We start from the raw sequence: 25,053 nt of genomic DNA, 5'->3' as shown, positions 1-25,053 counted from the left end.
CGGTGGCGGCGGCGCGATAGGAGGCAATAGGTCTCATTCCGCCGATTCCTAGCAACAGTGGGGAGAGATATGACCGATTTTTGCCGAGAGAGTTAGGGAACGGTAATTTGGGGAAGAAGAGTGAAGAAGGGACAGACTCTTTGCCCATACTGTCTACGAAGTTTGGGCGAATGATTTAATTAATGTTGGGCCAAAAAGCACAATAAATGTCTGGGCTGAAAATTTCCAAAGGATGACTGAATTAATAAGATATCAGAACTAATTGCTGGACTATGTGAAGTATTGCTAGGCCCATTAAGTTAACATCTTGACGGTTTAATTTTCCAAATATTTAACTGCTTCCGAAATGATTAACATAATTATTAAATCTATTGATTTAATTAATATACGAACATTTAGTTTTTTCCTAAGGAATGATGAAGAAGAATAATAATAACACCTAGGATGCATATATTTTATTTAACTTAAATGATATTTTAAAGTTAGTGGGGAAGAGATTGGTCCAAATTTTGCACATAAGTTAATGTGATGTAGCTAGAGGTGTCCAACGTTTACGGTTCTGGCACCGGAACCGTGAAAATTTACCAAAACTGAAACCGTCGTTTTAAAACCGTGGTTCGGTTTAGGTTCAAAAATTTTTGAATCGAAACCGTGCCGAAACTGCCGGTTCCAAACCAGAACTGTGAAAAAACGCCAGAACATCGTGAAACTGAGCCAGAACCGCAAAAAACCGCCAAAAACCGACGGTTCGGAACCGTGAAAAACCGTAAAAAAAAAAACTGCCGGAAAACCGTTGAGGTTCGGAACTGAAACCAAAACCGGTGGTTTGGAACCGCCCTCGTGGTTTGGTTCCGGTTCGGCAATTTCAAAAACTGGAATCGGCGGTTCCGACCCGTAACCGTGGGCACCTCTAGCCGTAGCTGGCAAACCAAACACCATGATATACACTGTTGGCTCAAGATAGTTATCGTTTTTCTGCTATTACTAACGAAACCAAACGGATCTTAAGAGTAGAAAACTCTACTCTTTTAAATTTATTAGGGGTTGCTGTACTGATGCCAGAATTTTAGAGCCATTAGGAACTTTAAAAAATTGCATGAACTTTAAGAAATATTATAAATATAACTCAAATTTTATGAACTCTAGAAAGCCTAAACTTTTATGAGAGTTGTTAAAATAGTGTAAACTTTAAAATTTTCAAAAGAAACTTCTAAAACATATCCGAAAATCATGAACTCTTGCAATTTGCAAACATATATGGGTAGATAATATGATTGTATTATATCAAAACTCTCACTAGTTAATGCCAAAAGTAAATGAGTTTTCTTTCAAAGTTGGAGCCATTTTACAACTTTAATGAAATGTGACATTTTCTTATTTGTAAAGTCCATGTCATTTTTACATTTTGGGCCATTTTTTCAAATAATCACAGAATTTAGACCATAAATTACAACTAACTTTTAAAAGTATGAGATCTACAATTCTATAAACTACGTCGTCGCAACATCTAAAACACAATTGTTGATCTATTTTGTATTCCACCCCTTAAACTATTCAATTTCTGTATTAAAGCAAACCAAAAATGCAAGTTCATTATCCTTCAATTCTATCTAGCTAGTGGAGTACTCACTAATTTAGAAACAGTTTTTTTCTAAACAAACACACACACAGTAAAAACAAAATCATTATAACCGAATTGATTTTGACTTTTAATTATTTAAGCAATTTATTTTGAATAATAAATCGTAATTGGCATAAAATAAACATGTCTCCATGGAATACGAATAGTGACACTGCGTTTTTTTGTTTTGCTTGACAAAATATTCCTCTATTTGTTCAAAATTCAAATCATTGTTGAACTATTATCCTAGGTACAACGAATATGGATACAAATTTGCAGAGGACAAATAAAATTTCAAAATTTATTTGGCTTTTTTTCATTCTTATTTGTGCATATAAACTACCGACAAATTAGACATTTAGTTAAATATGAGTTGAAGTTTATTGCTCCATGTAAAATTTAAATTGTGCATAATTATAAACTAGTAAATTACATAAGGAAATAAAATTATATCAAATACACATAAAAATGTGACAGGTTCGATTTGAAAATAATTAAATATGTAGCCACCGACTATAAAGTGCTTTTCTTTTAGTAATATGGAGTATCGAAATCGGCTATTCTCTGAAAGTTTTCTATTTGTTGTTGCGACTGTTGCCTTGTCATTTTTCGAATGCTCTATAAAATAAAATAAGATTATAATTTGATTTATGTGTACAAAAGTTATTGCGTGAATCCAATTATTTGATACAGGAATTAAGTTTTAAAATAAGAATATTTTTATTTATTTTACTTTTTCTTACCTTTTGGTGGCATACTTGATTTCAATCATTTGATAAAGATGTATTAGGGGTTACATAATCTTCCTATTTGATACAGGAATTAAGTTTAAAACGTGAACATTTTTATTTTTATTGTTCTTCCCTTATGGTGACATACTTAATTTCTTTGGTGTAATATTCCAACTGACTTTGGTTAATTTTGAAGACCAAAACTGCGTCGCAATATAATTAATTCCAAAAGGGTAGACGAAGAATAAGATAGGAGAAAATGTGAATAAGCGTCACATCATTCGCCACTAATTTATTTCGTATTCTTTTGTAGTAGTATTTTTTTAAGTGGTTTCGTTTATATATGGTAGCCAATAAATGGCCGGTGCTAATTTCAATTTATATTGAAATCTCCGTCCAGATTTATTTTCTAACACTTAGATGTGTTCAATATGCAAAATTGTGTCTCAGATTAAATATGTAATGTATTTGGTTCATAAGATTTAATCACACAACTCAATCTTAGATGGATAATCATAGGATAATTAATCATAGCTAACTTCCTATAACTAAAATAATCTCACAACTTAATCCTAAATTATATCTTGGTATTATTTTATCTAGAAAACCGAACTATCACCTTAGTTTATTTTCAACACTATTTTAAAACAACACTGAAATTTAAAATAAGAATAAAAATTACTAGTAGTACTAGTTTTAATCCTGGTATGATCACTAGGATATACTCCCTTCGTCCGTGAATAAGAATCATATTTCTTCCCGGCATGGTTTAAAGAAGTGTTAAGAAAAGTGTGGGAAAAAAGTTAGTGGTATATGACTTCACTTGTATTTATTAGCTTTAAATGAAATGTAAGTGGAACAGTTAGTAGAATGTGGGGCTTATTACCATTTATAGTATAAATGAATCGGGACTATTATTCGTGGACGGACTAAAATGAAAAAACGGGACTCTATCTGCGAGAAGAGGGAGTAAATGTATAATGATGCATCTCCTATTATTAGATTATTGCAGCACCAAAGTCTTAATCCCCGAGAGGCCAAAATTTATTTTAATTTAATTATATATGAGTGTTGTTAATTTAACTATGAGTACAACAATTTATCCTTTAGACGCAGTGTTTAATTTTTCAAGAAAAATAAATTTTGTTTTAACACAGCCATATGTATCATTTTTTTTATTGTGTGATGATTTTTGTGTTCAAAATAAAAGGAATCTCTATAAATAGTATTATTTACAAATATACGTATACTAATTAACTACATTCTCATTGATTAATACTCCTGTTAGATTTACTAGATCATATTTCAATAACATTGATTATTTATACTAAGTACACGTACATCAAGAAAGTGAAATATATAAGATTAAAATATTCAAGAAATTATCGAAATTTGCATTGGATTTTATGACGACACTTCCATTAGAAAACAGTGTGAAAATCAGAAAATTAATGCAATGGATTATCATGCTTAAATATTAGGAATATAATATAACTTTATGCTTGTCTCGTGTTTAGTTTTTTTGGAATTAATTATTACCCAATGGCCCAAGAGGTTAGGTTTGCAAATTGCTAAATTTTAATCCCACACAAGTCTATTTTGTATTTTAAATTATTGATAGGGACCTTAGCCCTATCAATACTCCTAAGAGGTTAGGTTTTAAATTATTCTGTATTTTAATCCCACACAAGTCTATTTTGCATGCAATGCCAGTGTGTATAATTTATTTAACTTCTAACGTGCATTTTGAAATGCATAAGTGAACGTACTAACCAGTTAATCCAATGTATAAATAGTGTATGTATGTGTGTGTTTTTGTATATACAATTACGAAAAAAGTACAAGATAATTTTAATTGTTTCACACTTGTCACACACTTGAATAATAGAAAAGGGGTGGTTAATAAAAGATCCCGTGGTTAGACTTAGGTTAGGCCATATATTATTAGTCATATTTAAAAAAAAATACAAGTTGCTTACACTAATAAAACTAAGTATATTTATGTATGAAAGTACTCCCTTAGTCATATATTATTAGTCATATTAAATATCTCGAATGGTTGTTTGTGATATTTTCAATCACGTCCAACGCCATCTTGCTATAAATTTTATGTTCAATGTGTAAAATGTAAATATTGGATCTATTTTAATTTGCATTAATAATTTAATATATCATCTCAATCGAATGATATCGATATTAGATTTTCACTTTACGCAGATAAATTACAATTAAACATGTACACAATATTTTTCAGACGTACACGTTTCATGATTTGTATAGTGTATTTTGTAGCTTATTTTTGTGAATTAAGTAAGTACTAGTAGTATTTAATTTTACTAGGTTGTAGTAGCATTTAATTTTACTAGTTCTTGAATAGATGGTGGTAAGACACTTTTTTATTGAGTTATAGGTACGATGAAAGGACAAGTATAACAATGAAACAAATTTACTATGTATACTCTTTTTCGCCAATTCTTTTTTTTCATTTTTTAAAAATCAGTTATAATTTATTCTTTAATAATTGAACATTATATTTTTTGGATTTAGATTCCCAGCTATGGCTGATAGCAAAATAGGAAATGTTGTTACACCCACTCTATTACTCTTTATACTCCCTCCGTCCCAACTTAATTGTCACTCTTGGAGTGAGCACGAGTTTTAAGAAATGTAAAGAAAAGTTGGTTGAAAAAGTTAATGGAATATGAGACCCACTTTTTTATATTGGTTTTATAATAAAATGTGAGTGAAGTGAGTTAGTGGGATGTGAGATCTACTTACTATTTATGATAAAAATAAAATGTGACAATTAAGTTGGGACGGACCAAAATGGAAAACAGTGACAATTAAGTTGGGACGAATAGAATATTTCTAAATCACATATAATATTAATTTACTTTATTATAAAATATGTATTTTGGTATAGCCCCGGCTGTGCACAACATGGGATCCTTGCCCATATCTTTTTAGTCCATCCACATTACCGGATATGCGTGGAATGTACGGACCTTGCAAGAAAGTTAATCAATTTGTCGATGATCACGATAATCCAACTATTGACCTTGCGAGAAAGTTAATCAACCTTTCACACTCTTACTCTGGTTTTACCTAGTTATATGGATTACAAATAACTCTTCTCTCATCTTGAGTTGTGTACGAAATTAATAGTGAAACCTCTTATTTGACCTCGCCTCATGTATACATATACATTTTGTCAAATTTGGATAAACAATTTATGAATTTATCTCGTTTATAATCGCAATTACATGTGCACTTATTTACGAGCAAAAATTCCAACTTAATATAGCTTACTAGGTAGTTTATTAATTACACTTTCTATGATTAAATTTTCAGTTACTAGATCATAAAGCAACATATCTGATTGTGAAAGACCATGCTAGATGTACATATAAAAGTGATGCTTTTGTTTTATCTCTCACATAAATGTTGAACAACTAGAATTCTATATTAGTTATAGTTGGGCTACGAGTTGGCGATTCGAAAACTTAATACTATATGAGTATATATTTACATTATTGTCGCTTGTAAGGTTACTTTTTTTAGTGCTAGCGAAATTATTCCAATATTAAAATACTAGTAATTACTATTGCCTTAGCAGTTTTTGGTTATTGTAAATAAAGTTAACTACAAATTTACAAATTAAGGATCTATGTATTTCATTTTGAACGCCACCGAACACGAGTTTTAAAAATATCATTATAGAGATCTATATATAGACATAATAACATTTAAGATATTTATTTTACTATTTCGGTTTTTCCATCTCTTTAATCACACCTCAATGAAATAAGACTGAAATGCCCTCGAGTTGCATAATGGTAAAAAGAAATGGACAAAAGACCTAGAATAGTGAAAAAACACGTGATTATAAGTACTATCTTTATGTAGATCCCCCTATGATGATATTTTTAAACTCATGTACCCATGACGTTTGAAATATCACACATAGATCCTTAATTTGTAGTTCACTCTTATAAATAATATTTCCTTAGACAAATAATTATGATTATAATTAAAACTACATCATAATTAGTCTAATTTATGTTTGTACTCTATAAATGAGTGGTTCCAACTAAATATTCCATGTAGTAGTGTTGGTCAGTCTAAAATTTGTACTCCCCCAATTTTAAGATAAGCGAGTCATATTTCTTTTTGGGATGTCTCGTTATAATTGAGTCATATTCCTTTTTAGCAAAAAATCATCTCTCTTAGTACTTTATTCTCAACCTACTTTATTCTCTCTTTACTTCTCTACTTTTCTCTCTCTCTTACTTTCCTTTCTCTATTTTAACTCTTTAAATATCAATTTCTTAAATCTCGTGCCTAAAAGAAATGTTTCGCTTATAGTTGGACGGAGGGAGTATACTATATTTTATTCTTGCTGAGATGGACTATCACTCCTGTTGTCTATTGAGTTAAGAATTAGGGTAATATAGATCAAATCTACTATATAATTTATTAATATATTTTTGGACTTTATATATGGAGTATATATAATGTGTGCGCCGGCGCTTTAGTGTATGTGTGTGAAGCGTGGTGTTTTGTTAATGGATCATTGAAATAATTTTCTCATAATTTATGCATGTTTGATAGCTCATTTGATGTTGTGTAGAAGTCTAGAAGATATCATAATGTAAAATTACACAAGTTTCTATTTATTGTTTGGGGAGTTTGGACCATAAACTTGATTTTCGCGATAAATGGCGTTTTCTATCAATACTCACAAAAAAAGAAAAAAAAATGAGGTCTCACAAATATAATAGTTATAATAGGTTCAATAAGTTCGAGGGGACAAAACAAACATAGCAAATATAGAAATTTAAGTTTCTTCCATGATTCGTGAGCATTGTTGGCTATTAGTATAAAATTAATTATTTAATATTGTATTGTAATTCAATAAGAGTATAAATTATGAGTGGGTCATCAAATTCTTTAATATGTATGAGAAATTAATTATATAATAACTTTGACTTTTTATGTAATGTTAAGTTTAATGATCCTAGTAAAAATTTATGAGATGTACGATAAAAGGCAGTGTTAAAAATATGCCAATTTACTAAATGTTAGAAATTAGAAACACTTATGTAATTAATGTGGTCACAATTGATGATCTGCATTATTGGTCATCCGAAAAATTACATTATTTATTACTATTTCCTTATAATTATTATTTTTTTTATAGCTCTTCCGAAGTAGTAGTAGTACTTCGTAAGAAATTGGGTTTTCCAACTTTACCGAGAAATTATTTGTCTTCCTAGTTCCTACTATTCAACCCTACTAGACCTATATTTTATTAAGCAAAAAGTGAATTTGTAAAGGGTATATAATAATATTCGAAAACTTGCATTCTTTTCTCACCAAATATACAGTTACAATTATAACTGAAATGGACACATGTCACACGTACACTTATTTCAGAACAACTGAATATGGAAAATGGAAAATGGAAAATGGAAAATGGAAAATGGAAATTGTTGTTTTTCATTTCAAAGTTTTATTTATGTTGTTCATAAACTGCCACTAATTATTATTCATTTAAATATAACATATTTTGTTTAAATTTATGACGACCAATACGTGTCGGCAATCGGCATGTAAACTCGAAATAAATTTTAAAATGGAAATATGACAAATAAATATAACTGGATGCAGCTCTAACTAATAGACATATCATTGATAAATTGACAATATATTGGACCACCTCATTTGTCCATCTTTATTTCATGGAGAATTCAATTAAATGTATCATCAAAAAATGTTTCTATTTTCGCTGTTAAAAGTTTGGGGACCATAATCCCATCAATAATTAATAACCTCCTTAATCTTGTTACTACTATTTTGTGGTCTAATAAATAGTACTAGTATCTAGTACTGAAGTACATTTTGATTCACATTAAAAATTTAAAAATTAATAAATAAAAGTTTAAAACAATCTATTTATTTTCTTAAAAGATGAAATGATAATAATCTGACGACCTATTTTGTTGCTTGACCCCATTGCTTAACTATATTTCCAACCCAGGCCCTCAGGCCGCCGATTAAGCCTCTATTTTTCACATTTAAAATAGCCACATTTAAATGCGATTACATATAGGAGTATTTATTTAGGAGTGTTAAAATTAGCCCCCTTTAGCCTATTACTCCTTTTTTTGTGTAATTACTGAATTTGGCGTGTAAAATTATTGAATTGAGTGCAATTACCTTGAATTATTACAATGAATTTTATGTTGTCGAGTTGTAACAAGCTAGCAACAACCCATAATTAATGCAAATTGCAAATTGACCCACTAACAATATACTGTGTCATCACTCAAAAAACTAAACTACGGACGATCTATTTTTCTGCTTGACCCCTATACTTTTATTATATTTCTAAACAACCCCTCATGTGCCAATTAGGCAATTATACTTTATACCTCTATTTTTCACATTTAAATTAGCTATATTTTCATAAATACACACTTAAATGCGATTATATATAGAAAGAAGATGGTTCGAAATAACTTATCATCTAACTTTAAGAAAAATTAGTAAATTTTCGACAACCTTATGTATATGGATTTGGATGTCTATTGGCCTATATTTATACTGATACAATACAACCTTGGAATTGTATCTACTTACAAGAAAAATCAATTTAAACAAATATCTAAAATATACAATTACAACACCATTTTAATATTTATTTTTTGTGTATCAGTACTACACTATTGGAAGATATACCGAAACTGTAAAAACTAAAGGACGAGAGTAATATTACAATGTGCCATACAGAATAAACTTTGTCAATAAAATTCCTTATGTTCTGCTAGAATTTACAGGAATCCAATGGAGAATAATAGAAATTAGAAAATGGATGCTTTGTAAGATTAAAAGACCTCAAAATAGAATGATCTTGACTATAGATTCCTTCCATTAGTGGCCGAGAAATCAACATTATGACACAGCCATATGTGCAATTTATTGCACAAACGTGTGCCACACGTAGTATGTCACATGAGCTCTAGTAATGCACTTATTTTTTTTTTCTTTTCACTACTTGATAGTTGTAATTTTATAAGAATGTATTTTTATTAAAATTTCGCACATACTTCATTCACCATAGTGTGAGACTGTGAGTAGGACAATATCAAATGTGATGTGACCATTTTCTTTGTTTCTTGGTGCTATGAAAAAGATTCTTCCATTAGATAGACACCCATTGTTGTTGGCTCATTTTTCCAACTGCCGAATTCTCCCTCCCTCTCTCACTTCCCCTCCCATAAAAATCCAATCTTTTTCATCTTATAAAATACCCCTTTCTCTCTCTTGACACTCTGCCTCACCTCCCCCAAAAACAATCAACTCAAAACATAACCCCCCCTTTGGCCTTTGTCTAAACCGTTATTCCATCGAAACACCCGCTTCCCTTTTCTCCCTGCTTCTCTCTCTGTGAATTATGATTCTCACTGAATATTTGGTCGGTCGGATTTCCTTTTTTTTCTAGGTGGGTTTTGCTTCTCCGGCGAGATACTGGATTTTTTTGCTATTTCTTTGGTGGAAATCATGAATTTTTTTTTTCCTGGTGGCAGTCATTTTCTAGAGTTTGTGGAGCTCTATATCTCTTTTGTGGAAGTTTACTTTATTCGACTTGTGATTGAGGGCAAATGGGATTTCTCGTGTCTGTGATATTGCGTGATGAATGAATCAAGTTTCGATTTTTTCTTTGATTTCTTTCTCCCTTTCGAGTTTTAGTTCAAATTGCGTGTCTTTTTCATGCATTAAATGTGACTGCGAAACTTCCCCTGATTTTTGCTCACTAGCTTGGGACTTGGTTTTAATTCTTCGAATCTGATTTTTATTTATCTCCAAAAGTAAACTGTTAGTTTTATTCTTCTTTTTACCATATGTAATTAGGGAGCTTCTTAGCTAGAATTTATCAATTAGCTTTTTTGTTACACTTTAATTTCTTATGTGTTTCTTTTCCCTCTTTGAGCTAACCGGCATCGAAACATTAACAGCTTTCCGCCTAATAAAGTTATAAATATCTTGTACTACTTCAATGATTGACCATGTGTATCTTTTCACTGAATTTAGTATAGCTTCATTTATTATGTAGGTAGTTTCATTGTAGATTTAGACCTATAAGTGTATAGCCTATTCTCTTTCAAGTATACTGCTTCTTAGATTGTGATTGTCCAGGATTGTGATTTCTGCTGAAAATTTGCAGCTTTCTTGATTGAATTTGTGAAGATGCTGGAGAAAATGGAGGAGAGATTTGATGCAGAAGCAGTGATAAATGAGTTCGAGTCGTTGTCGAGGGATGCAGGGACAGTTCAGAGAGAGACTCTGCGGAAAATCTTGGATGAAAATGGTGGAACAGAGTATTTGCAGAGATGGGGTCTCAATGGCAGAACTGATCCTGATAGCTTCAAGAACTGTGTTCCCATTGTCTCCCACTGTGACTTGGAGCCTTACATTCAGCGGATTGCAGACGGCAACAGCCCCTGCTGCCTCACCGGGAAGCCGATAACCACCATCTCCTTGAGGTGGAGCTTTCACTCACTTTGACAGTCTGTTTGAGATTAGTGAAATTTCTTACTTTTAGTTTTGTTGCAGTTCGGGTACCACTCAAGGGAAGCCTAAGTTTGTGCCTTTCAATGATGAATTGATGGAGAGCACGATGCAGATATACAAGACGTCGTTCGCATATAGGAATAGGTAAAGAAAACTAATGGTGTGGCTATGTGCACAATGGTGTTTCTTGTTTTTTTTGTGATATAAAGGTTAAGCTTGCCTTGTCACAATATGGAAAATTGATTATCCTCTAATTATATAACTAAATGTCACTTTTGCTGTCCTTAGCCAGTTATTTCCCTTTCATTGGTCCCCTTTCTTTGAATTTTATGCTTTGATGAATTCATGGTTATTGTTGTTGAAGACAGCTTGCTTTTGACTATGGTGATTGTGTGGTAACGATTTACTTTTATAGGGAGTATCCAATTGGGAATGGGAAGGCGTTGCAGTTCATCTATAGCAGCAAGCAGTTCAAGACGAAAGGCGGGCTAGCTGCTGGAACAGCCACAACCAACGTCTACCGCAATGCACAGTTCAAGAAAACAATGAGAGCAATGCAGACCCCGTGCTGCAGCCCTGATGAAGTGATCTTTGGACCTGATTTCCATCAGTCGTTGTACTGTCATCTCCTATGCGGACTGATTTTCAGAGACGATGTTCAGGTCGTCTCATCCACGTTCGCGCATAGCATAGTCCACGCCTTCCGGACCTTCGAACAAGTCTGGGAAGAACTTGTCACTGATATCCGTGAAGGGACGTTGAGCAGCCGGATTACAGTCCCATTGATCCGAACAGCTATGTCAAAGCTACTTGTACCGAATCCTCAACTGGCGGATACCATTTATAGAAACATCTCAGGGCTAAGCAACTGGTACGGCCTAATCCAAGAGCTATTTCCGAACACCAAGTACATATACGGGATCATGACCGGGTCAATGGAGCCGTATCTGAAAAAAATGAGGCATTATGCTGGCGAGCTACCTTTGTTAAGTGCAGATTACGGAGCTTCAGAGGGATGGATCGGAGCGAACGTCAACCCCAAGCTCACCCCAGAGATGGCCACTTTCGCTGTGCTTCCTAATATTGGCTACTTCGAATTCATCCCTTTGAGAGAGGATCTAAACCACCAAGGGCAAGAGGCGAAACCAATAGGGCTCACCGATGTCAAGATAAGCGAGGAGTACGAGATCTTAGTCACCAATTTTGCAGGTACACACTCGCACACACATTCATTCATATTCTTATGCTATTCAATTCTTGAAACCGTACTTGCTTCTCGTATCATATCATCGTATTATGTGTATGTTTGCTAATACTAAGGCACTAATCAAGCTCTTTCACCCTTCTTGATGTTACATTTCAAGATTCAATAAAAATTGTTAATTTTCAAACTCCAAAAAAACTGTCTTCAGTCTTTGCCATGTGGTTGTTGGATAACGAGGCATCGTCTTAAACGTTTATGCAGGTTTTGTTGTTTCCTCAACTCTATCGTCTTGTGTGTTTCTTAATTATTAATTTGTTATGATTGAATTTATCTGATTATATATTAAGTGGTTTCACATGATAAAACCAGCTGGATTAGAGAGGCCTCAGAAACAATACATTGTTTCATAGAACTGTCTCACACTGCACATGCTTCTTGTTTAATACGAGACAAAACATCGAAAGGGTGTCAGAATTTTTTAATCCATTTATTACTTTAGCCATAATTATTGGGGGAAAACAAAAACACTTCATTTTATAATCAAGCATTATGTGTTGAATTTGCTTTCTGCTGCATCTGTTGATTATTTTGTTATCTGACAATGTAAACATATTAAGCTGTTTCCTCAAACCGTGCATCTTGCTTCAGTTTCTTCGTCGTCTGCTTGTGTTTTCAAATCAAGACCGCTTTTATTGTGTTTTAGATTGAAATGTAATATTGCCATGCTTTATCCATGGAGCATGCTGTGAATAAACTATGTTTATGGTATTGGTAGGAGCCCTTTTTTTTGAACTAATGGAGTGAAAAAGTTGTGATGTGCAGTCGTTGACTGTCTCTAGTCGAGGTCTGAACACGTTTCTACCTCGATGATTGAAGTCTTTATACGTTGTTTGAACTTATACGCCTTCTGTTTTCTTGCTAGCCTGACATAGGATAGATATTATACGCTGGCCTTTTTGCTACGGATGATTGCACGAGAACCCTATCTTCGTTCGATCTTTATATGTTCATTACATTTGAGAAGGGATTGAATTGCAGAATGGTGTGATGAGATGAAATCAAGAAAAGTGTGATCTGTTGGACGATGCTCGATCCTCATTCTCATGCTCGTGTGTCGTTGCAGGGTTGTACCGTTACAGGTTAGGCGACGTGGTGAAGGTTAAAGGTTTCCACAACTCGACTCCGGAGCTCCAGTTCATCTGCAGGAGGAATCTCCTCCTCACCATCAACATCGACAAGAACACCGAGAAGGATCTGCAGCTCGCAGTGGAAGCAGCGGCCGAGCTGCTGGCGGGGGAGAAGCTTGAGGTTGTGGACTTCACCAGCCGCGTGGATCTCTCTACGGATCCCGGGCATTACGTCGTCTTCTGGGAGATCAGCGGGGATCCCCAGGACGAGCTCCTCCAGGAATGCTGCAACTGCCTCGACAGATCCTTCGTGGACGCGGGGTACATGAGCTCGCGCAAGGTCCGAGCCATCGGGGCACTGGAGCTCCGGATCGTGAGGAAGGGGACCTTCCACAAGATACTCGACCACTACGTGGGGCTCGGGGCCGCCGTCAGCCAGTTCAAGACGCCGCGCTGCGTGGGCCCCACGAACGACACCGTTCTGCAGATCCTGTCCGTGAACGCCGTCAGGAGCTACTTCAGCACTGCGTTTTAGTCTGTTGGATTGATGATTTGTTGGGGGAAAAATATGCTGTTTTTTGTTTTTGTGTAGCATAAATCTTATTAAGAATATTTATCAGTTCAACTGTATAAATCAACTGTTGTAGTACAAAATCTTCTGCTTTAGAATTCACTTTAATATCGAGGATAAAATGCATCAAAATTGATAACACATTTCTCCTACGACTAATATGATATGATTAGTCAGAGATTCGTCTACAAGTGTGTATGAGTTGTAACTTTGAATATCAAAAAATCACTTTAATTTTCCATCTAATTAAGGTTCGGGCTCGAAGTTGGGCTTATCTGGCCTGGCCCAGAAAATGTGGAGGTAGATGTCGAACCAAGTGTATATAAACCAAAAAAGCCCATTCAAAAGCTATAGGCCCGGCCCAAAATATCAGGTCGTTCCGACCAGGTTGCTTGTAGTTATATTTACATAGCAAGTGGGCAACTTGATCCAATCTATTAATGCGACCATCATAAACACGTGGCTTGTATTTGTGGAATGAAACACGAGATTGACTTCAAATAAGTCGCTATCCAACAAAGGAATCTATTGATTGTCGACCAAATTGATTTAATCTCATTAACAATCTTTCTTTATGTTGCCACAACATTATTTTAAGCTGTCTGATTTAATTGTCGAACTAATTATGTGATCCTTAATTTTTTTTATTTAAAAATAAACAATATATTACCACAAAAATCATACAAGTTTGTTAAAGGCATCACATTTTCATCACCACTCACACTCACATGTTTTATGACAAAACACCAAAAACAATAGTATTAAACACATCCGATCTGTCACTTGCTCTTGTCCCACAAATTTTATCCCTTTTGTTATTAAATGCAACGATTATAGACTCACTAATTGTCCAATAATTTGGTAGCCAGCTCAAAAAATATTCAAATTAGAGTGAGAAAAAAAGATTATATATATATACATACATACACATATATATTTGATGTCTAAAAGCAAATGAGATTCGCTAAAAAGATGAATGTAAATCAAGAAGAAGAAGAAGATGATGGAAAATCGATGAAGATTTGGGATTGTGGGAGCCCTTTATATGATGCATATGAATTGGTTGCATTGAGCCATGTTGTTGAGAGGAACATCATGATTCTGCCTTATCTCAGTGGGTCCAGACAGGAGACAGCGGTCTCCTCGACGGCGTCATCGGTCGAAACGACGTCGGAGAGGTCTTCAGTGCTGGGCTTCTTCAGTAGGAAGGTGTGGAAGAGAAAGAGAGATGGAGAGAGAGAGCACAAGGCAAAGAGGCACAAAATAAGTGGGATTTCTAAGTTTTTTGCATGGAGAAAATAGTACTACTATCTATTTTTTTTATTTTAATTGAGGAATTATGTTTGCAACAACATGGATTGATCATTTGTTGGTTTTGGTTTTTGAAAGTTGATGTTTTGATCCATCAAGATTTTTGATTAATTGTTATCTCTGTGTAGTGGTGGGGATCTAGTTAAGTGGGATTGATCCTATCATCTTAGTCCACGTCGGCTACTTTTTTTTATGTTAGTAATATTTAATTGTGTATTTTTAATTACTTCGTCAATGCATTTAACATATATAAAATGAAAAATATAGTTGAATGATTCTGTCGACAAAGATTAAATATACACAAAAGAAAGAGGCTCCACTTAATTTCAAATTAAAGAAAATTTTGAATGTGAAATTTGGAACACATTGTTGTAAGTGCACCATCTATTAGTGGGTTTCAAAATGGAGGGGCCCTTTTTTGAGATAAGGCAAAATATTTCGTAGTGGGAAAAAAATATCTTCGTATAATATATACTAGTATAGTATTAGTAATTAGTATATGTAGATTTGTTATACATAACATTAATTCATCTTGATTTTGGGTTTTATTATGAATAACTCAGTTTAGAATAAGTCAAAAGGCATATTTAAGGGTTGAAGTTTATGGACTAAAAAATACTAGCCCAATATAATCTCATTATTAAAGATTTGGGGGCCCAAGTATATAGGATACCATAACAATTAACATCCTAACTGAAATTTTCAAATGGTTTAAAATCCTAATAAAACTATCAACGTTAACAAACGGTCATTACAAAAGTCGTCTCACACTAAGTTACAAACGTTAACAAACGGTCATTATAAATTTTAAAAATAATTTTGGTTTAATGCAGAATCGTCTCACACTAAGTTACCTTTTAATAGTGGTTAGTACTAAAAATAAAACCGAACTTCCACTAGATACTCTTAAAGTTTAAAATATTGACGAATTCTATACAAAAGTTAAGAATAAAAAAATTAAAACTCTTTTAAATTTAGGGGTTAACGTACAGAGCCATAATTTTGGAGCCAATTCTAAAATGAAAAACTTTTAAAATTACAAAAAATGGCAAAGAAGTTTAAGAAATATTATAAAAATAGCTCAAACTTTTATGAAAGTTGTTATATAGTGTGAACTTTAAAAAATAGTACTACTCCCTACAAAAGAAACCTTATGAATATATCCGGAAATTATAAATTCTTCCAAAAATGTCTAATGTGTGAGTATAAAATATGGATAGTTGTTGCTCACAGATAGATGACTACAAGAGTTTTCTTTTCAAAATTTTAGCCATGTTTCCTAATAATCACAGAATTTAGACCATTATTATAATTAGATTTTAAAATTATGAGATCTATCATTCTATGAACTAGGTCGTCGCAACATCTAAAACATAGTACGTATTTCTCCACTAGCAAAGGCGTGATTGGGACACAATTATTTTTTTTGTCAACAATTTTGATAATGGAATTTAAATTAGCAATATCCTACCAACAATCTGGAGCTCTATTTGTTTAATCTTTCATAAGTCATTGCCAAACTGTACTTAGTGTTTGGCATCCATGTCATCATTACTTTGAGTTAGGCTAGTTTTGGCATGAATATAGTAAATACTATTAGTATTAAAATTACGAGTTGACTTTATAATGAATATTAATATTGAAATTCATAGTACTATTTATTATAAATTCGTAGGTTTCTAAACAGAGTTTGAATTTTTTTATATTGGGTTAGTAAGAGATGTCATCAAATGCAATAAGGTGAGGTGTGAGACAGTGATGTAAGAAAATAATAAAAACAAAATATTGCTGGTCGTCCATGAGTAGTTCTATGGCTACTATGATGAATAAATTAAATTATTCTTGAATAGTAGTACTAATTAATCTCAAACAAAAACCTATTTTACTATTTAAAATAAAAATGACAATTTTACTAAAATCACGCGGTATATTTAACAAATTAATGAGTGGGCCTATGGGATAATTTTCGTATAGATTAAATTAATTCCCATTTATTTCAAAATGAATCGCTATTAAGAAATTAAAGTGTACAATTCCATAGAAGGATATCATCATTATTATTTTACCCTCATTTAATATAATCCAATAAATACGTCTAGTCATTTTGTGGAACAATTCAAATGTAAAGGAATAATATTTATTTTTCATTGAAATTTACAGCTCATTTCGGTTTCTGAATTACATTTTAATCCTAGCGCTTTATTAAAAAAAATTATCTATGAAATTTTTTGTCGATAAAACAAAAGATTCAAATCGAAGAGTTGCGCACGCGGTTGAGAAACTTTTCTATACGTCAAAATTCTCAATATACGAGTAATATACAATAAAATCTAAAAACATAAAATATTTTATTTATGAAAATTTTGAACTCTTTCACAACATTTATGACATACGACAATAAAGTGCAACTCAATTGATAAGTCACTCACTCTTAAACTAGTAAGTCAAAGATTCGAGGCATATCAGGCGTGTGTATTCTAAATTAAAAAACATTACGGTAGGCATGACGAGCTCAATCTTAAAACCGTAAGACTTTAGATATAAAACACGACAAGGTAAATTCCAACCTTAGACATTTAGTGTTGGAGATCAACCACTTTACTGTATGCCTTATAGTTATACACTAGCTACTTTATTAGCGTTTTTTTTATCACACGGGCAACACACTTATTCCTATGCATTTATTGCATACGTTATATACTAGCTACTTTATTAACCACTTTATCACACGAGCAATTATACTTATTCTTATATCTTTACTAACTTTATACACTGGCTACTTTATTAACCACTTTATTATATGGCAAAAATAATTATTCCTACAATAGTACTATTTCAAAGGGAAGAGATGACCCTTTGTTTTGAGCAATATGATTAGGTGCTTCTTAGTTGTCATTATTTTGGTGAATCGCACCTAAGTTTCACAAAAAAGTACACAATTGCAAAATCAAGTTATATCCAATCTATATGTTTAACCAATGCAAACCGTTTCATCATCTCATATGTGTTTTGATATATTCTGGTTAAGTTAATGCATTTCGTTCTTCTAATAAAAAAAAACTGTTGGTGCAATAATAATTAATTTTATATAGTATTGTTATACATTATTTATACTCGCTCTCTATACACATACACATACACATACACATACACATACACATACACATACACATACACATACACATACACATACACATACACATACACATACGTATTAATGGAGAGATAGATGGTGGTGTGAAGGAAAAGTTTGTCCTATTATTTGACAATTTCACCAACTCATGTGTAGCTCATTTCATCGTCATCCACTCATCCCCTACATATTCTTATATTGAGAGAGTTTCTCTTAATTCAAACTCTTTTTTGCCATTTTTCAACTTCTGATTTTCGTGTTTAATGCTTCTTGGCTAATTTTAATATATGAATTATCCTTTTTCTTGATTTCAGTCCAATTTAATTAATTTGACGAATAAATACTTGATTTCATTGGGTGGCTCAAAATATTCTAATTCTGGTATTCAGTCTTTGTTTGACCTCTTTCGTTTTGTTTAGAAAAGAGTAATAATAAGACTTCAAATGTTGTTAGTAATTTCTCTCTTACTCTCTCACGCACAAACACATCCAGCCAAAATGAAACCAAAGCACAATCAGTTCATGCTCGCTTTCCACTCATGATGTTGCAGAAACCTTAGATTTTTCCTCAGAATCTCAGAAAAGTGAAAGGAATTTCTGCTTTCCGTATTCAACAGTATAATTGACTCTCCCCCTCAATTATTTTCTGCAATTCTTCTTTAAAGTTTGCATCTTTCATCATTATTCTTTCTTTTCTTTCCGTTTCTTTTTCTAACCCATGTCTGTTTTCGCGTTTTGAAAATTCCCAGCAGAAATTTTTCCAAGCACTGTTGCCATTTCTCTCCAAGATTTAATCTTTGAGAACAAACTCTCCATTTCTCGCATTTTGCATGCTTGATATGCTTGGGGGTTGTTGTTGAAGGTTGCAAGAAATTTGTAGAGAGAAAGAGAGAGATAAATGCCTGAAACTGCTAAAGTTCGTTTAGTTCGTTGCCCCAAGTGTGAGAATTTACTGCCAGAGGTCACCGATTTCTCTGTTTATCAATGTGGCGGCTGTGGTGCTGTCTTAAGATGTAACTCTCTCTCTCTCTCTCTCTTGTTTATACATGTTTTATGGGGCAAGATTTGTATTTTGTGAAGTGTTTGTTCATTGGGATTAATTTGTTTGATACATTTTTTATAAGTAGATAGTTGTTAATGGTGAAGAAATTTAGGGTGATTCAAATTGATTGATTTCTCTTCTTTTTTTTTGTTGCTTGTTGCTGTGTATTTTGACTTCATCAGCCAATAACAAAGGTGTTGACACATTCTCGGAGAAGTCCGATGAGGAAAGGATTGGCAGCAACCTAGACAGGCTTTCTGATAGATATGAGAAAATGATGAATGTTTCTGAGAGGAGAATGATGGAGATGAGTGGTGGCTCTGAGCCTGATGTGAGGTCCAACGTTAGTACTTCGAGTCGGGCCGAGAGGAGGGGAGGAGGTCTGCATGAGAGGGCTGAAACTGGTGGGAATGGTTTAGGTAAGGAGGAGAATTGGGATGTTGGGAGTGATGTGATGAGAGATAGGAGGCTGAATGAAATCCAACGGGCGAAAATGGCTCAAGATTTTGAGGATTTGGCGTTGTCTCGTGACAATGAGGTCGGATTGAGGAGGCAGGGCAGAGCTGGGGATGGTCGGGTTGGGGTTAGGAGTGCGATGGAGGGTGCTTGGAGGGCTCAACGAGTGGATCTGGAGGTGGGAAGGTATCGAAAAGATGGTTCGTTTGACCATCTATCCGCTTCTAGTTATGATTTTGATGATCCATCTAGGAGTAGGAGTGGTGTGGTGGATGGATTGAGCAATGCTGAGTTTATTGGGGATGATCGGGCCGAGCTTTTGAGGCAGCTAGACGAGATCACGTATAAGCTGAGTCGTTCAGGCGATCTGAACGACAAGGGTAAAGACAAGGCTCCCCTTGATAGGAGGATGCATCATGAGGCGATGGTGATGCAAAGCTCGGCTAAAAGGCCGCCTTTCCAGAATCAGTACACTGAGCCACCTCATTTGATGCGTAGGCAAGGAATGGGAGAGAATAGTTTCTATCCTCCGAGGTATGCTCCAAGTCCTGTTCAAGGATATGGGAATCCACCGAGGCCTCATTTGTGCCCATCTGAAGCTCAAGGTGCTTTTCAGATGCCACCTCCTCGTGGATATGTGTCCGGACCTTACGTGGATGATGGTATGGCGTATAAGGATAACATGGAAGCATATCCTCCTAATTTCAGCCGGCACCATCCATCTTGCTCGTGCTACGATTGTCGTGCCATGAGGCAAGTTTCTAACCCGATGATGCAATCTGCGTCTAGTGGTAAATACTCCAATGTCCCGGATGATCATGGTTCTTTTGGTCATTACAACCGGAGAGTTCATGGCCCGCCTCCCTCAAGGCTTCGTACCTCTCAAATTCATGCGAGATGGCCTAATGATGTGAATTCTGAGGTGGATGGCTTCACACGTCGTCGTCCTGCTAGAGCCCATTTGGCCGGTGGCGGAGTACACTGCAGCCCGTTAGCCGGTGGGGCCCCGTTCTTGACCTGCAACAGTTGTTTCGAGGTGCTGATGCTGCCTAAGAAAGCTCTGCGCAGGAATGGCATCAGGCAGAAGCTCAGATGTGGGGCTTGCTCTTCACTAATTTCTTTCGTAGTTTCAGGCAAGAACTTGGTCGTCTCACTCGACATGGAGGCCAAGAACAGCCCTCTAGAAGCTGAAAACGGCCGTGACGTGCCATCAAAACCGAGCCAAACTAGGACAGCCTTTTCATCCGTGGACTATGATAGCTCCGGTTATGATTTCCACTCCATGGATAAAGAAGTTGCACGTCCCGGAAGAGATAGCAAGCCTATTGAAACTAGGGCCCGTCGTTCTACATCCACGTATGCTTCTGAAGCCGAGGAAGAAACACAAGATTCAGCAAGAGAGGATAAAGGGCCTCAACCTCCTTCAGGCTCCTCTTTGCAAAATTACTTTGAGCATTCGAATAAGTACCATTTGGTGAAGGATTCAGGCGAAAGAAACAGAAGTGGGCGCTCTGAACACGTTGTTCCGTTGCCAAGCAAGACAGGCGCTAAGCAGATTTCGAGGAAAGAGTCCACAGCTACTGAGATAGATATATCGTCGAATGAGTTCTCCAACACGGGGTCCACCTTTGAGTCAAGTGAAGCAAGCAAAGGTGGTAGAGGAGCTGGCTCGTTCTTCGCTGGAATAATGGAGAGTTTCAAGGATCCACATAGATCGGAAGAAGCTGCTAACGTGACTGTCAACGGCCATCTAATATCAAACCGGTTGATCAAGAAAGCTGAAAAAGTAGCCGGACCAATCCATCCCGGACATTATTGGTATGCATTCTCTTATGCTAGTCTCTCTCCACATATCGCGCCTAACTCATTAAGTTTGTATAATTATTGCCCTTGACCAGGTATGATTTTAGAGCTGGATTCTGGGGAGCTATTGGAGGGCCTTGTCTTGGCATAATTCCTGTAAGATTTTTTCTCCATTCTTGTAGTGGAAATATGGAGTTGAAGGTGTGATCATGCTCGTTTTAACGTGTTGTTGCAGCCGTTTATACAAGAGTTCAACTACCCTATGCCAGAGCATTGTGCGGGTGGAAACACGCACGTATTTGTTAATGGCAGAGAGCTGAACCACAAAGATCTGAATCTGCTGGTCGGCAGAGGTCTCCCAAGGGAAAGAGACCGATCGTACATTGTGGAGATCTCTGGTGGAGTCCTAGATGAGGACACTGGCGAGGAGTTGGAAAGCCTCGGAAAGCTTGCTCCAACGTGAGTATATATATTCACCCTCTTGCGTTTATTATGTTAGATCACTTGTGCACGATAATCATCTTCGTGTTCGCAACAACGCTTTCTAGAACTCACATTCTCTCAAATTCAAGACTTCCCACTCTACACATTTTTCAACCAATGAACCCTCTAAATATCATTCAATTCTCAGAGTTTTGCACGTCATTGAATTATATTGCATCAACCCCATTTTGAGCTGCACTTTATCTTTTACTAACTCAATATGTTGGACAGCATTGAGAGGGCGAAGCGCGGATTTGGCATGAAAAGTCCACAAGCCGTTGCATGACCATTTTTCGAGTACAACACTCAATCAATTGCATGATCGCCTCTGAAGAAAAAGGTTAAGATTGAGAAGCATGGTTCATGCTCTGTTTATGTTTGAGTAATTGGTTCAATTTCAAGAAATGCGTATTTTGACAGTTTTTGCAAAAGTTTTTTATGTGAAAAAATACTTTTCCTTTTTCCCTTCTCTTTTTGTACATGCAGACGATTAATTTGACGTTGTTTCCTTTTAATCATTGTCATTTTTTATTTAGAATCCTGCAAAAAAAACAAGCGATTCTTATGTTTATTTGCATTGCAGGTTTTTTTTACTAAATATAGTGGACGTGTTAGTCTCTTTTGCATTTTCACCCATTTGTTAAATTGTTCACTTTAGATTATTAGTAACTACTGTAATTTAAGAGTGAGGTTCATTTTATTCTCCCAGTATTTTTTTTATCATTACTAATACTACTACCTTTATGATGGGATCATTCTTCATTTATAATACTCTCACCATTTCTTGTTAAAACTCGTATCACTTCCAAATATTTATAATACCCCCACCATTTTTTTTATTAAAACTCATTTCACTTCCAAATAAAATTATTGTTTTATAATACTCTCAATGTATTTTATTATAACTTGTATCACTCCCAAATAAAATTATTGTTTGTGGTTGGAGGAAGTACTTAAACTCCTTTATTGAGGATCAAACTACATGTTGCCAATGCCAACTACAACTACCACAACGAGCGATATAAGGAACCGGAGATTACTTTTCCCGTCTTACAACTTCACCGTTTGTGTGTCAAAATCCAGCTACATGTAGACTAACCAGACACAATCTAGACGGATCAGAACGAGGATTTCGACCAGGGGAGGGTCAAACAACAGACTTGTGAGATAATGAGAAGTGTTTAACTTGGAAGAGTTTCAGTGGGCAGCTGAAGTAGTTTTGAGTTGCTCGACACAACCATGCTTTTGCACCTCAAACCAAACGGTCACCTGGGCATGTACAGGATGTTCTAACCATACGAGAGGAAGATAAGCATGCACAAATTCAGAATTGACTGTTTGAATTGGTGTTTTACCCCTTATAGATTCTTGGAATGATTTGATGATACAAAATGCTCCTTAGAAATCAAAGATAATGTTAAGCCAGTTTTGTACTACTTACATATTCTGATTTATTTGCTGCCTCTCCTTCATTTTCTGGCTATCCAGGCTGCAAAACTCAAAAGGATTTAAACACAAAAACTGAATTGTATAGCGAACAAGATCAGTTTATTCAACAACGCATTTTTGAAGGAATACAGCAACTGGAATGCGTCCTTCCTGCTTCTACTTGGTTTTGGTTGCTAGTTCTTGTTTTTTTTCATCTCCCTTGTGCAACCAACCCTGTGTAAGGAGGAGTAGAAAACAGATGTTCAGTGAATACAAAGCTTGATGAAGTCAGGGGATGAGAACAGTGCATGACAATGAAAGAACTGTAAGCCATAAAGAATCTAACATCTAAGCATTACAACTTAGCAAGATTTCTAGCAAGGGAAGATGAAGGGATCTCAGTCCACAAAAGAAATGTTTAGCAAAGATGACATTAACTAAAATTAGCCAGATTACGAAGTGAAAGATATTATCGCGTCATTGTTTAAGAAATCCATTTCTCATTTCTCAACTTCAGCAGCAAATGACCATGAGTTTGCGCAGGTGTTTTATGATTGAATAAATTAACAGCCAAGGATATGATTCGTGCATCAACTTGAAATAACTGCACAGTACAACCCTTTCTTTAATTTTTCCCCTTCTCAATTCTAATCCCTTGTTATTTTACACTAAAAGCTAGAAACATTCAAATAACCAATTACTCTTCGTATATAATTGTAATCAAAAGACAATCAAGTAATTTAAAGACATCAGCAGAAAAGGTGGCGAACCACTTAAAAATAATCCCATAAATTCAATCCAACCTCCTACTCTAGAATCAAACAACTGACAATGGAAATATGGTGGTGCAGAATATAAACTTCAAAAACTACATGAATTTATTGAACATCACATATACTTGACAACCTAATAGCATAAAACATAATCTCTACTTTTCAGAAAATTAGCTCCATTAAAAATCAACCCTAAGAATCCTGCAAAGCACTACAAGGCCGATTCCAAAATTCCCATATATTGATCAACCAAATCGTTCTGTATATGTTGGCTATAAAATCACAAAACATAGGATTCTCCAATTACCACTTCCAGTCCAAGGAAAACTTCGAACAGCTATTATCACACCAATCCAGCAACTAAATCCTAAAACAGAAACAAATTATTCGATTTTCTCTTCGATTTCATACAGAACAGAAAATTAAATAATTTTCTTCAAGGAAACCCACAATACGACACAAAATGGGTCAATTTTCAACAAACGCAGGCCAAAATGCATTACAATTCAAATATCGAAACCCTAAAAATGAAAATCTTACGTTATCAACGAAGATGAGATCTGCGACCACTACAGTACCGATTACTCCGGCGATGATCGAGGTCGGGCCAGTAAGCAGACTCCACTTTCTGTAGATCATTTTTTTCTCTCTCTAGTTTTCCGTCTAGTCCTCGAGCTGTGTATAATGAAAAGCTTATGTTCTGTTGCAGATGGAGAGGAGAGATTTCGGGAGAAACAGCTTGTAAATTGGCTGAAAATAAATATGGGCCGAGCCTTAACACACGATTGGATACGGGC

The 25,053-nt window shown here is 34.8% G+C and overlaps 2 protein-coding genes and 1 long non-coding RNA gene across 5 annotated transcripts; 2 read left to right on the top strand and 1 right to left on the bottom strand.

The window, feature by feature from the left end:
• The first annotated feature begins 9,588 nt into the window (after positions 1-9,588).
• Positions 9,589-13,945, top strand: LOC121804684 (jasmonoyl--L-amino acid synthetase JAR6-like). 2 transcript variants are annotated; one of them, XM_042204319.1, is made up of 5 exons: positions 9,589-9,856; positions 10,603-10,898; positions 10,969-11,070; positions 11,342-12,135; positions 13,254-13,945. In XM_042204319.1, the coding sequence occupies exons 2-5, from the start codon at positions 10,603-10,605 to the stop codon at positions 13,790-13,792; spliced, it is 1,731 nt and encodes a 576-aa protein (XP_042060253.1). In that variant the 5' UTR covers positions 9,589-9,856; the 3' UTR covers positions 13,793-13,945. The 2 variants fall into 2 exon arrangements, with proteins under 2 accessions (XP_042060253.1, XP_042060251.1); XM_042204317.1 differs by having other exon boundaries at positions 10,580-10,898.
• A 4,571-nt stretch (positions 13,946-18,516) lies between these two features.
• LOC121804483 (protein ENHANCED DISEASE RESISTANCE 4-like) lies at positions 18,517-22,570 on the top strand. 2 transcript variants are annotated; one of them, XM_042204039.1, is made up of 6 exons: positions 18,517-18,887; positions 19,024-19,284; positions 19,496-21,587; positions 21,668-21,728; positions 21,808-22,031; positions 22,287-22,570. In XM_042204039.1, exons 2-6 carry the CDS (start codon positions 19,170-19,172, stop codon positions 22,339-22,341), a joined length of 2,547 nt encoding a protein of 848 aa, XP_042059973.1. In that variant the 5' UTR covers positions 18,517-18,887; positions 19,024-19,169; the 3' UTR covers positions 22,342-22,570. The 2 variants fall into 2 exon arrangements, with proteins under 2 accessions (XP_042059973.1, XP_042059972.1); XM_042204038.1 differs by having other exon boundaries at positions 19,021-19,284.
• An 815-nt stretch (positions 22,571-23,385) lies between these two features.
• Positions 23,386-25,010, bottom strand: LOC121804485. The gene is made up of 2 exons (XR_006051162.1): positions 24,797-25,010; positions 23,386-23,717 (listed from the first exon to the last, which is right to left on the bottom strand). It is a non-coding gene; the product is annotated as an uncharacterized LOC121804485 (long non-coding RNA).
• Positions 25,011-25,053: the final 43 nt, after the last annotated feature.

The sequence above is a fragment of the Salvia splendens genome, chromosome 5, assembly GCF_004379255.2.
Source record: "Salvia splendens isolate huo1 chromosome 5, SspV2, whole genome shotgun sequence".
Taxonomy (NCBI): Eukaryota; Viridiplantae; Streptophyta; class Magnoliopsida; order Lamiales; family Lamiaceae; genus Salvia; species Salvia splendens.
This window is presented reverse-complemented; position numbering and strand designations above follow the sequence as displayed.